The sequence below is a fragment of the Notothenia coriiceps genome, unplaced genomic scaffold (genome assembly GCF_000735185.1).
Source record: "Notothenia coriiceps isolate Sejong01 unplaced genomic scaffold, NC01 NC01_scaffold00018896, whole genome shotgun sequence".
NCBI classification, from domain to species: domain Eukaryota; kingdom Metazoa; phylum Chordata; class Actinopteri; order Perciformes; family Nototheniidae; genus Notothenia; species Notothenia coriiceps.
In genome coordinates this window covers 9,305-22,294 of record NW_011351597.1, presented here as the reverse complement: position 1 = coordinate 22,294, position 12,990 = coordinate 9,305, and the positions used below count along the sequence as shown (strand labels likewise).

The following is a 12,990-nucleotide window of genomic DNA, read 5'->3' as shown; positions in this document are numbered from 1 at the left end:
ACAATTAGAGAGAGAGCAGCCAGGCCGGCGAAAATGAAGGTACAGGAAAGGAAGGGGAGGAGCTTGGACTTTGCCCAAATCATCCAAAATTGGAAGTTGGGGGTCTTTTTTATTTTGAATGAGCGGCAAGCAGCTAGTGCGAGTCGTGGCTGTAAAACAAAAGGGCAATAAAGTGTTCCTGTTTCTACTGAAATTGTGTGGCACAGACCTTTCTATGGATTGAAATGCTTTAATGTGATTATGGTTATAGTTGTACTTTATTCATCCCTAATCTCTGCCATTACAAACAACAAAACTAGAAAAGCTAAACTAGATAAAATAGGGCGATGTAATACAATGCACAATTAGACATTATGGTCAAACATTTTAACCAGTTAAGCCCCAAGCCTGTTTTTCAGGTCTCAGGTTTGAAAATGACATTCCCAGAACAATTGACTCTATCTTCACTTCTAAAAACGGTTAAATGAATAATCTTTTTTCTAAAAGCAATGATAAACCTGTGAGTTGGATGTAGAAAAAGTCAGAATCAATATAGATGTTTTTAAAGTAAATTCAGATTGAACATAGTAAAAAAATGTAAATGATAGTGTCCGTGCAAAAAATAAACCATTACTTATTGTGAAAACCACCCTTGAATGATGGGATAGTAGACTAAAAGCTTTAGGAATCCAAACTATAACATATAATAAGTACCCTGTATCAACATTGATGCAAAACAAGTATTTCCAAGGCACACCTTTATATGATCATTATAGTTATACAAAATAAGAGAATAACAGAATAACAGGTATGAAATCATTCCAACTCATACTACAGTTTAAAAAGGGAGTGATTTGTAAAATATGCATAAAGAAAAAGTAAATCTGTTCAGTTCTGTTTCACATGGGTGTTGTTGAGATGTATCCATAGATTTAGTCCCTAATGTTGCTCTCAAAGTGCACCTGATTGATGCTTTTAACTTCAACATTTAAAAAAAAATCTTCCTGGGGGAGCATGCCCCCGGACCCCCCTGGAGGAGGTTAGGTCCCCCGCCCGCCCACACCCCCTGTCAAATTGTCCCACCCACATTGAGGATGCTTCCTACACCCATACTTGAGACACAGTTTCGTGACTATTGTTGTGTTTTGCCCCCGCGCGCAGGGGCATGGGGTTTAACGGGTTTTAAAGTATCCAATGTGTTCGTGATTTTTTATGTATTTTCCTTTAGAGTGGCAGGAAATTAGTATTCAAATTTTTATTGAATTTTTGGTCCCCCGCAATGTTGACTCCATGAATACGGCCCTTCTTTTTAGTCTCCACATTTCTGTTGTGTTTGAGTTCTTCCCGTGATTTTTTTTTAATTTGCACTATTTTGTATTTGCAGCTTTTTTGTTTATGCTGTATTCAGTAAACCCAGCGCATGCTTCATCAATTTGGTGAAGATGTTTTTTCATATGCATGTGTTTTGACGCATTGTGTTTTTATATTTGCATCATTTTGCAGTGCGTTTCTCCAAATGAAAGTGTTTTGGGCCATTGTAAAACGTCTGTCCCTCTCGGCCTCCGTAGTTTTCTATGAACATGTGTTAAATCGTTTTTTAACAGGGACATTTTTGCTAAATGTATGATCTGTGAACAAATTGACACTTTTGGAAGTGGACGTCATTGACATTTTTTGCTGGCATGTGTCTTATCTGTTCATATTTCAAAACACTTTCACATTTTGAATTTCATCCTTTCTTTATACTTTTTATAAAACCAAACTAATGTTCTCCTTTGGGCTATGCAGTAGAACTTATTATAATAGTAGAACTTATTGTTATCTTGAAAATATATTTTCATGCATCTCAAACTCTCTGTCTTTCCGGCACTTCTACTTTTGAAGATTTGTAAATCGAGTTCCTTACTGCAAACTGGGTCAAATCTGAGTGTGAGCACTGCACATTTGTTGCTGCCTGTATTGTGTAATTTGCAAGTGTGTTGCTGCGCTTTGATTTGAAAGTTGGGATCAGCAGTGTTGATCTATAATAGGAGCAGTAAGTGTTTTTCCACCTGACACAGGCAAAATAACGATCTACTCACCTCATTTCTCTACCCTGCCAGGTTTCAAACGTCTCATTTGGAGAGAAGAAAATAAAATAAGAAAGACTCACTTTCCTCTTCACAAGTCACAGCAGTAAGACTAATGAGTGGTGTCTGAATGACCTTTGAACAGATGAACATTGAAGATGTGTGTGATTTGACGGAAGAAAGTGCAGTGACTTGACATTGCTTTTAGAGGATCAAGTGCATCAAAGTACTAAATAAATAAATTATCAAAAAATAAACATATTTTATATCTATAGATCTACTGTAATTATACATCACAGACTTACAGTAAATCCAGTGTAGTGAAGGACTTGAAAGTCAGTTTTTCTTTCCTCTTAAACCTTTCACTTGTTATTTGCCGTCAACACAAGCTTTTGGAGCCAGCTGGGGAAGTTCTCTAATGATGTGTCCATGGAAACAAGGCGAGAGGGTCACATGTGTCTTATCACTCAACACGGGAAAAGCCTTCTGTTCAATTTTGCCGGGATATTAAAAATATGTCACAACATATCAAAATCAGAGGTCTAGATTTTATCGTTTCTCATCAGTGGATTAGAAACGGTCTCTGATGTAATGATCCAGACATGGGTCTCCTTATCTGTCTGTTTGCTTTGTTGTTTCCCTCTCATTTACGACTCAGGGGGCGCTCACAATCAGACATAAGGGAACATTCCCTCTCTCGATATGCATTGGTGAGAAACACCAAATAGAGTTGTCAAACAAAGAACTCAAGCCCTTAACATTGGTAATTAACCAATCATGTTGGGTAGAGTCATAATTATCATTAACTTTGAGCTGAAAAACAATGTATGTAAGATTAATTTAGAACGTTTAACTCTATTATCTTCTTGAATGCCTATATGTTTTCCAACATACAGCTAAAGTGTTGTGATTGTTCACAGGAATTTGAAGTAGCTACAAAAAGGATTTAAAGTTCTGCAGGGATTTGCCATACCACATTATTTCCAAATAAGAGATTATATTTCATTGTAGATACCTGGGCTGATTTAATTGGTTCCTCATTACTCATTGAAAGCAAAACAATAATAAATATTAGGTTCAACTTAATATTATTGCAACTAACCTAATACTGTGACATTTGTTGACATATTACATTTAATTACGGTCAACGTCTCAGTTTTTTCAGTGCAGGATTGGCTCCATTGTTGATTATTGGTAAACAGTGATAATGAATCTCTCTAATTGTAGGATGTTGCTTTATGCTTTGACTGTGTTGGTGCTGATGATGGGCTCCACTTGTGAATTATCGCTACACTATAAAAATATGACTGCCTGACTGCAGCTTTGGCGATAATGGCCATGTAAGAAATGATTTCTCTGCTTATGGCACCTACAAGCATATAATTAATGTTCCTGTGTTACTGTTAAGCATCATGTGCACGTGCCCTTAAGATCATGTGTGCTTATGTGCAAACAGAGGAGTGAGAAAAATGTCTGACGTGTGTGCTACGATACAAGGGCTTCCAAGAGATGTTAATTATCTTCTCAGCCTTGGTTTGCATGTGCTCTAAATATTAAAAGTGGTTTTCAATGAAGCTCTGACACTGAACATATTGGAGTCAATTTGATGCAATAAATTAGGTTTTATATCTGTTATTTATATACTTAGTACGACAAGGGTTCAATGTAGTGATGCATATCTCAATGGCCAATCTAACATGAGGAGAATTTTGAATGTCAAATGTTTCTATCCCATTTTGGGCCTTTTTCCCTTTTTTGGCTCCCTTTGCATTCATGTTGGACACATACAAAAGTGAGACTCTATTTCTTTATATATATATCAATCCTTGTCAATAACAAGACCATACACTAAATCTACAATTGACATGATTAAACATGACACAAAGTTGGCATATTTAGATGTTCCTTTTCTTTTAAGGACATAAACTGAGACCTTGTGTGAATGATGTGCAGTCTTAGATCGCTTTCTTGGTCTCCTGAGTAGTACATTAACATATTTAGATCGTATCAAAGCTCTGGATGAGCTCATTAGGCAGAACAAAGTAAAGGTACACGGATCTCAGTCTGAGTGACAGCTGAACCTGCTCCCTGCGTCGCTCCGGGGATTTTTCTTGGAGACATCCCTCAGCAACAGTCAAGTGATGCCTTCATGTGCACTTCGTAAACTCCTACTTTTCTCTCCATTCAGGGTCCTTTGGTCAGAAGTAATAAACAACGGCACTAACTAACGTGAAGAGTGAAAAAGCTGTAGTGTTATGTTGATGATATTTGATTCGAACAAATTGAAGCAAATATTGCAAGTTTCATCTATGTTTGGTGATCTGGTTAAATTAACCATAAAATATACATTTGCTTTATGCATTTTCTTTTACTTTTTATAACATATAATTGACATAGGTAACATTAGTTCAGTTAAAACAGGCTTTTTTCATTTGGAGAATTTAGAAACAGCCCCAACTGCATTTTCACAAGTGTAAGAACAGCAACAAGTGTGCATCAGACTTCACAAGTATTCTAAAATCTGGCTTGAACAATCATTTCCCCTCACAACTCCTCCCCTTCACGTCACAACTAAGGATTATCTTTATAAATCACATTTCCCCCTGTGGCATTTAGCCTCCACCGTGTGTCGCGCGGTCAACTCATTATTGCGATATTTCCGACACTAATCGAGCGCATTGAAGTGTTGCTGCACTTCCTTTAGCCATATTTGGATGAGCATCGGTGGAGCGTGAGCTCAGGAAGCATTTCGAAGGACTAAAATGGGCTTTTGTCTGTCGTCTATTGCTAGAAAAATATCCAAACGTTGTTTTCACCGAAGTTGATTTCTCCTCAGAAGAAAACAGCTTCCTGCTGCAGTGATCTCAACAACTCTTGACACACGCAGCCGCAAAAAAACAAACATTTGACACTGGAAAACTGTCAGAAGACACAGGTGAGCTGGATTTGTATTATTTGAGGTTAGAAAAATACCTGTCTTGGTTTAAAAATAATAAAAGAAAAACATGCAACTGATTGACGGACTTTTAGCATGTTGGTTTATTAACACTTGTTGATCTGAATTCCCTGTTGTTGAAAAAGGATTTGAAATTTGCCTTTTTTGAAAAGTTCCGTTTATACCCAAATAATATCAGTGTATGGATGATGTTTGACTTGTAATGAAGCTCCTGAGCTCTTATCTGCATCTGTCCTCGTCATTTATCTGTAAAAAGATTATTAATGCTGCCCCTTGTCTTGCCTTATGGCCAGAGGTTCCACTTTCTGTTCATCATACATACAGATGTTTAACACCATTTCTTAACCTTAACTCATTCTGAAAGTGCATTTCAGTGACACTTTGCACAATATAGGCTTTCTATTGGCTACCAAACGTGTTGCATTTTTGTCAAATGCAAAAGCTTTGATTACAGTTGATTTAGTGATTGTTTTGCCATTGTTTGCTGTTATAAAAATGCTTTCCTGTAATGTAGGCCTTATCTATTACACTGCAAGAGCTAATGACGCACACCCATCAAGAATCAACACACACACACACACACACACACACACACACATTAAGGTGCAGCATCACATCAGATAAAGCATGCAGTTGGCATTGAAGACATTATTTATCACTGAATGCACTTTTTTCCAAAAAGTGCGTTAGAGGATGTGTTTCATTCTGGTATCTGGATGTCGATTAAATAAAAGGTGTCATGCATATACTGTAAAGGCTGATTTAGACCTTTTGATCTTTATGTGATGTTAAACCCTTCATCAGCTGACACATGATGCTCGCTGAGCTTCATACTGTGTATAAATCAATTGTGCGCTTTGGAGATGCTTTGTGGAGTGAGCTGTCTCTCTCACACACAAAAATACATGAACTCACACACACACACACACACATTATATTTTCCCCCAATCACAGCAATTCTGAGCCAGTAATTTACCTCCTCGGAGGTCTGTGCAGCAGATTAAAAGGGTGATAAAAAGCATTGCATTTCACTGTTCACCAACTGCGTGAAGCTTCACTCTAATAGAACAGATGCTGTTTTGGGCATGTGCAGAAAAAAAGTGACTCCTCTTTTCTTAAGAAGCTGGTGCAGGTCATAACTCCACTTTAGACTCATTATCATGAGTCCATTAGTCATTCATTAATCCGTTCCTCTTAATATAACAGCAATCGTTAAAAGAAACCTGCCTTCGCTTCCCCAGTGTTTCCTTTTTCCACACATTTGAAGAGACATCGTGAAGAGGTTACGCTGCAGTTGTAGTGTTCTGAAGTACGTGTTAATTATAGTGTGTTAGCCGTTCCATGTCTTCATCACTTGTGTTGTAACAAAGTGCCTTGTAGATGCAGATTGATGTTATTGTGTAAAAAATGGAATTTGGAAATGATTGCATAAAGAGTCAATGGCTTCTATTTTTGACAGCAGTTATTGCTGGAGTCAGTGTCTTCCAGAGAGACAAAGGATGCATTATCTGTGGTACAATAAGCAGTGATTTGTGTAATTTTTTAAGTTTCTTACATTTTGTGCGCGGCTGTCAGTGATTTTTTTTATCTCACAAGTGTCAGTTCCTGGGGTTTTCTCAGGCAATCAATGGCCAAGCCAAAGTGCCGTCATGTGCCTTGACAATTTAGACATTGTGAGCTTTGGGGAATTGCAGGGGGGTTATAGATTATGTGCATGCATACAGGTACAGATCAGTCTTGTCCACACTTTTCCTCATCCAATCAACAGTAGGGTTGATAAAGATTTGACACAGAACTTGCAGCGTGATCCATTCATCTCGACTGTCCCTAAGGCCCCCTCACATAATAACACTGATGGCCAATGATGAGGCCCTTGCTCCTGTTGTAAAGGTTGTAATAGCCTTGCCTTTTAACATTATCAGCGCTACCGAATAATCTACTTACAGTTAGGATTTGAATGTGTACCACCTCAGGCTGATGTGGTTCAGAATGTGCTTGTATTCAACGAGACAATTAATGTTTCCCTTTTCATCATTGCGACGCAGGAGGAATGTAATGAATTAAATGGATGCTCTTAATTACTTGATTATAAAACAAAGACTTTGTTGAAAAAATCCCCAGTCCTTCTCCCTCTGTCTTTTTCAGTCTCTTTCTCTCTGTCCCCCCCCCGCCCCATTTGACCACTCAATAACACTCCAAAGGATGAAGCTTTCACACTCGAACAGACTCTTGGAGAAGCGCTCATCAACAAGAGACTAATGACCGAGAAAGGTGCGTTAGTGAAAACGGCACAAGGTCTAATCTTGAAGCGTCTGTTTGAAGCTGCTAATGATGGTCAGACCTGAACCTGGCTCCTGTACAGACTTGCTATAGGGTATCTTGCTTTTTTCTGATGTGTATGCTGGAAACATCACACTGAGGTGTATGTGAAGTTAGGACAGTAGTCAGGAGCCACATTTAAAAATAACCCATGCCTCTGGACCGATTGACACTAGGGTTCACTATCTTCATCTTCTTCTGTCAGGCATAAATCTTAGGATGAACGGTATTGGAAAAAAACGAAATTGTGATGGTTTTACTTGGGATTTTGAAAAATTAAATGAATTTCACCATAACAATGTACCCATTTTTGGTCCAACATTATCCTTTCTGCAGCCACAATATGTTCAGGCAACTGACACAGGACTCTTTTTGCAACCATATTTTTATTTCGTTTTTTCCTCCTGTTCCACGCACATTGTGATTGTTTTTGTCTCTGCTTTTTAAACTAACAGTTTTTTTTTTTTACCATATTAACAACCCCCTTTAAGGTGAACATCATCCTTTCATAGCCTTAATATTTGTGTGCAACTGACACTCGAATCTTTTTGCAACCAATTATTTATTTACTGTATCTGTTCCTGTTCCTCACACATTTTCAGGCTGTGGTCAGCAAGGCATGCTTTCTGGTGGTTTGATAAATGAATCGATAATGTGTGTGAAGGTGGTTTTGTGTGCATGCAGAGCCTTTGTGCTGCTCACTAGCAACAGACTGTGTAACTAAAGCCTCAAATTGGAGTAAATGGCTTTCGGACAGAATTCTCTTGTAAATCAGGGGAAATCAATTCTTTCTTTATCAAGCAGCAAAGTTGTAGCATGACATGTTTGAGTTAATCTCCCTGACTTTACATTACGCGTCCTGCGATGTGACTTGCACATTGCAATGTCGCTGCTGAAGAGACACATTGTGTAGCCCTAATTATAACACCAAGGGGCTTTTTTTTCAGACTTTGTAGAATTCCATTCACCTGTATTTACCAGCTCCCTTTCCTCTGCTGTTACCATAGAGACACTCCATCCCTATCAGCCAGGCACCTTTGGCTGCCGGCCTCATTGGCTCTCACAGGAGAGAGACGCTGGTGAGCAAGTGTTTCCCTGGCACGACTTCGACACCAATGTAGCGAGAAAGGCATTTACCTGGCTTTGATAGTGTTTCCTTGGCAGCCGGTGCCCCCCCGGCGGTGGCGCGTCGACCTGTTTTGTCACTGTGGGCTGTCGGCTGAGACGGAGTGAAATCCAGTTGGGAGAGATCCACTCCCGTAATTGAAATGAGTTCACCAGGGAGACAGCTGCTCTGCGCTGCCTGCTAGCTGTCAGCAGGCCATGCTTACCAGCCTGCATGTAGTGGATATGATGTGATGCCTGAGCAGGTTTGTTTGGACACTGCGAGAAAACATGCCTGAGGTATTTCAGCTGCACCCTTAAATAGTAATACCTTTTGGTAATACTTCCTCCCATTGCTTCTGATGGTCAGTGGCCAAATGCACATAAACGAACCTGGACGTCGGCAACTTTTATCATACATGTAGTATAGATAAGAAATAAAACTACTAAATTCAAATCACCACCAAATTAAAGGGGCCCTATTATGCTTGATTTCAGTTTCATAACTGAATGTTGAGCTTCCTCATAGCGTTTGGCAGTGACATAAAAAAAAACTCCCAAATATAAATCCATCATACAGCAGCTTTGCAGTTGCTTCATGTTGTTGTGTTGACAAGAGAGCTGCATGTTTAAAACATCCAAACCCTTTTGATTGAAAATAGTACGTTCCCATAGTCTGTCAGTTTGAAAACTCCTTTCTGAAGTGGAAATGGAGAAGATTCCCAGCGTTTCTCACTTGGAAATAACACATTGATGGTATCTGACGGAGACACTTCAGTCGAATAGAGTAAAGTGTGGATTCTCCAAGTGGGTAACAGGTGGCAGCCTCCTGGATCGATAGCACACTTTCAATCACCTCAGCCAATAGGAGGACTATTGTGTCTTTTGTTGGCTGGAAAATCAGAACAAGTTTCCAGCGACCGTGGTTCATTGCTTCTTTTTCACGTTGACGTCAAACACTGAAAAGAGTGTCTGACTGTCTGAATCATTCTGACTGTCTTCTGAAACAGCCTGTCGATCAATCAAAGCCTCTCTCTTGTGTCCTCGTCATTCCTCTTCCTTTGAGTCTCTTCTTTCCTCACTGCTGTTCATCAGCACGTTGCCTGTTGGAAGCTCTCTAAACACTCTCAGGCATCCAAAGATCACATCACAGTCAACCTGCGATTGGATGCTGATTAAGGAGAGTCTTGATTTGACACTCTACCTCAGTTGCTAGGCAGATGTGCGAGTGTTTTGCTGTAAGAACTACTGACATTCATGCCATTAACGACCTAGCAATCAGATCATTTTCATGCTTTTTGACTTGTAATGAATAGTGATGTGAAACGTAGCCTGCACTGTTAAAAGTCTTGCGGCAACATTGGCTTCAAATGTTCTCCTGAACATGTGGAAGCCAATAAATGAATCTCTGTTCCAGTGGGGGTTTAGTGACCGACTACCATATTGAACTGCAGGTATTTATAGACGCGCGACCTTCATTTGAGATGAAAAGGATTAACTCCTATAAAGCGTATACTCCTCCTCAGACACATGATGAAGTCCAATGTCTGACTTTTGAGGAACAAATATTAAGAGGATAAAAAGCAATTGATGTTGACATTTCAAAGAAACTGTAACTTTCTCTTCGTTTGAACTTTGAAATGCAGTCAGTTTCATTAAATATTCCTAAACAGAACACTGTATTTTATTCTTCAGCTCTTCAATTGCAAAGAGCATTGACGGTGCACAGTATTATCATGAGACCATGAAATTTGGTTATACTTTAAAGACGCCATGAAGCCAAAACGAGAGTTCACTTTATGGCTCTGAGGAAGAGCCACTCAGTCCCAGAGAATTGCTTAGCAACAGTTCCAATCTCTGTGAGGTCGCCATTCATCTAAATTGATATTTTACAGTCACGACAACCAAGTAAACCTTTCTCTTCAAGTGCGTGGATATTATAAAATGTCTTAGAATGTCATGATTTCATATCAAATGTGTTTTAGTTAATATGCCTGTGTAGACTAATTCCCTCTAAAGGCACAGGTGGATTAATGAAAATCATTTTTTGAAAAAGTTAACATTCCTTCAACTTGGAAAGGATTTGATTAAGGTAATTTATTTTGATAAATGATTTGACTTTAAATGTAATGATTGGCCAATGGGTCCAAACACTCCCCTAAAATTGGGAAATTGATACTTTTTCTTTTTACAAAAAACACACCTTAAATTCATTGCAAAGCTACCATGTTTTCAACATGTGTAACGGTTGATACATATTTAGTTATAGATGTTGCTTTTTCAGTACAGGTAGGTACAGAAATTATTACTGGATGTGCTTTTCCTTTACACGTTGTGCTTCAAAGCCCACATTAGTAAAGTACACTATCTCTGCAAGCTCTTCTTTTGTTGGCACTAAAAATCGTAATATTCTCAGTTTTTATTTCATCTGTTCGCAACATATTCCAAGTCTTCTTTTTATAAATTATGGTTTTTGCCAACAAATTCAGGGCAACAAGGCTTTTACTTGGCTCTATTTCCTTGCCATTTAATTTGAGTAATACAGTGGTTTTATGACATTGCTGTTATGGTGCTCTTCTGGCTCTCAGCTCTGAGTATCCTTGATTTGTATATTTTGTACAAAGTGTGATCACAATAATACAAGTTGATTGACTCTGAACTGACCAGACCTAAAGGTGAACGATACATTTCACACTGCCTAGCATCAGCAGGCTCTGACAGAAATAGAACACACCTTCTGCTGAGGAAGACTATAATTATGTTTAAAGAGCAAAGTGGGTGATTATGCCGCTCATTAGACTAAAAGGATCCCCTGAGCCAACTGTATTTCCAGAAACAAACACTTTGAAAAATAAATATGATCCCAAAGCAAGAAATTAACATAGAGGTTGTGGAATACAGACGGTGCCAATTATGAGCCGCACCAGAGTGACACTTCATTATGCACTAAATATCCGGCTCTTGGAAATAAAATGCCTGCCAATATAATAAAAATATATCCTGAATAAAAAGAAAAAAACGTCCTATACGTTATTAGTTTTATTGAACATGTAATTATTCAAATTAGCTTAAATAACAAGATTGCTTCAAATACGATTTTGTTATAACTCTACAAATGTTTTAGTAAATGTTTTACTTTTGAATAATGTCTTGCTCTTAGAAAAACTGAGATTTAATGTTAAAGTACAAAGCAACCAGATTCACTGTCCAGGTACACACACACACACACACACACACACACACACACACACACACATATATATACATACACACTTTTTCCCAGTTTCACACAAACAGAGCGTGGGTTAATGCCATTTTCTTGATTTTTAGGAATTTAACCTTCTTTTTCTTTACAATCTTATTGTAACGCTGTTGAATTATTGTGACTTGTATGCCAATAAAGCATATGGAATTGAATTGACAGTTGGTGTGTGTTTGTGTGTGTGTTCTGGCAGTGAGAGAACATGACGACACTGCTGGACCTGAAGAGCAGTGTGCTGAGGCAGGTGCAGAGGAGCCAGTCTCTGAGGGGCCGCAGGGAGCCGACCCCCACCCCCAGCAGCCCCCTCACACACTGCCCCGACCCATTGCCCCGCAGGTGAGTCACTGCTGTGCAAACAAACAACTTACCGCAAGCACTGCGGCTGGTTTCCAGGTTTTTAACATGACTTTTCGTGGATGTGAGATTTGTGGAACTTCGTTGCTGTTTCGTTTATTACATACATTGGGGTTTTATGTTTTTCACTTTTTTGTCATTTAGATTTTAGCTGATGTACATTAAGAGGTTTATTAAAATCCTTCCAGGCACACTTTGTCGCAGGAGCAGTTGACTGGATTTATGATTTTATGATTGAAGTGGTGATGCCCTCTCTGCTCTCATGCATTTAGATTTTAATATGTTGCTTGAGTTTTAGCAATAAGCAGGAGCCAGGATGTTTACTGATGTATTACTCTTTCTCAGAACCGCTGTTAGAAATGAAGGACGGGGGAATTTTTTTTAAATTCAAGGCTCCAGACTAAGGTTTTTCACCAACGTCCCAATTTCTTTCTTTATTTTTTTTTTATCCAAAGAAAATGTCCACATCTCTAATGCTATCTTAATTACTTTCTTCCACTATTTTGCTCTCATCTGTAGTCGTTATTTGCATTAAAAACACTATTCTAATGGTTTGGGAAATAAAGGATTGTATTTTATTGAACATTTGCTCAAATCTTAGTAATTTTAATTATGTATTAAAAGCAGCATAGAGCATGTCTTAATTCCCTCTAATGGCATATTTATGTTAATCCTGTTAAAACATCTCCTTGAATTTAGGTTTTACAAGATCACATTTGAACACATAATGAAAACTTTACAATTAACTTTTGCCTAAGACTCTTGAACACATTATAAAGAAAAAACAACCTCAGTAAACGTTAGTTATTTACCAGTAGTACTGTGCTGCCTAACAGCTAACCGCTAAGGGCTACCGCCTAAGTTTAAGCTCTTTTCCTGCTGTTTTAACTCGGATTTGCTGATTTTGTCGCATTATAACCATATAAACCATTGCATGACCCCCCCCC

The 12,990-nt window shown here is 38.5% G+C and overlaps 1 protein-coding gene across 1 annotated transcript in view; it reads left to right on the top strand.

The window, feature by feature from the left end:
- Nucleotides 1-4,906: 4,906 nt before the first annotated feature.
- Nucleotides 4,907-12,990, top strand: part of LOC104951297 (BAI1-associated protein 3-like) — a gene marked incomplete at its 3' end in the record, with an annotated part of 17,264 nt that continues 9,180 nt past the window's right edge. The window contains exons 1-2 of the mRNA XM_010777929.1: nucleotides 4,907-4,983; nucleotides 11,883-12,025. Coding sequence (XP_010776231.1) covers nucleotides 11,892-12,025 — 134 coding nt within the window. The remainder of the gene's footprint in view (nucleotides 4,984-11,882; nucleotides 12,026-12,990) is intronic.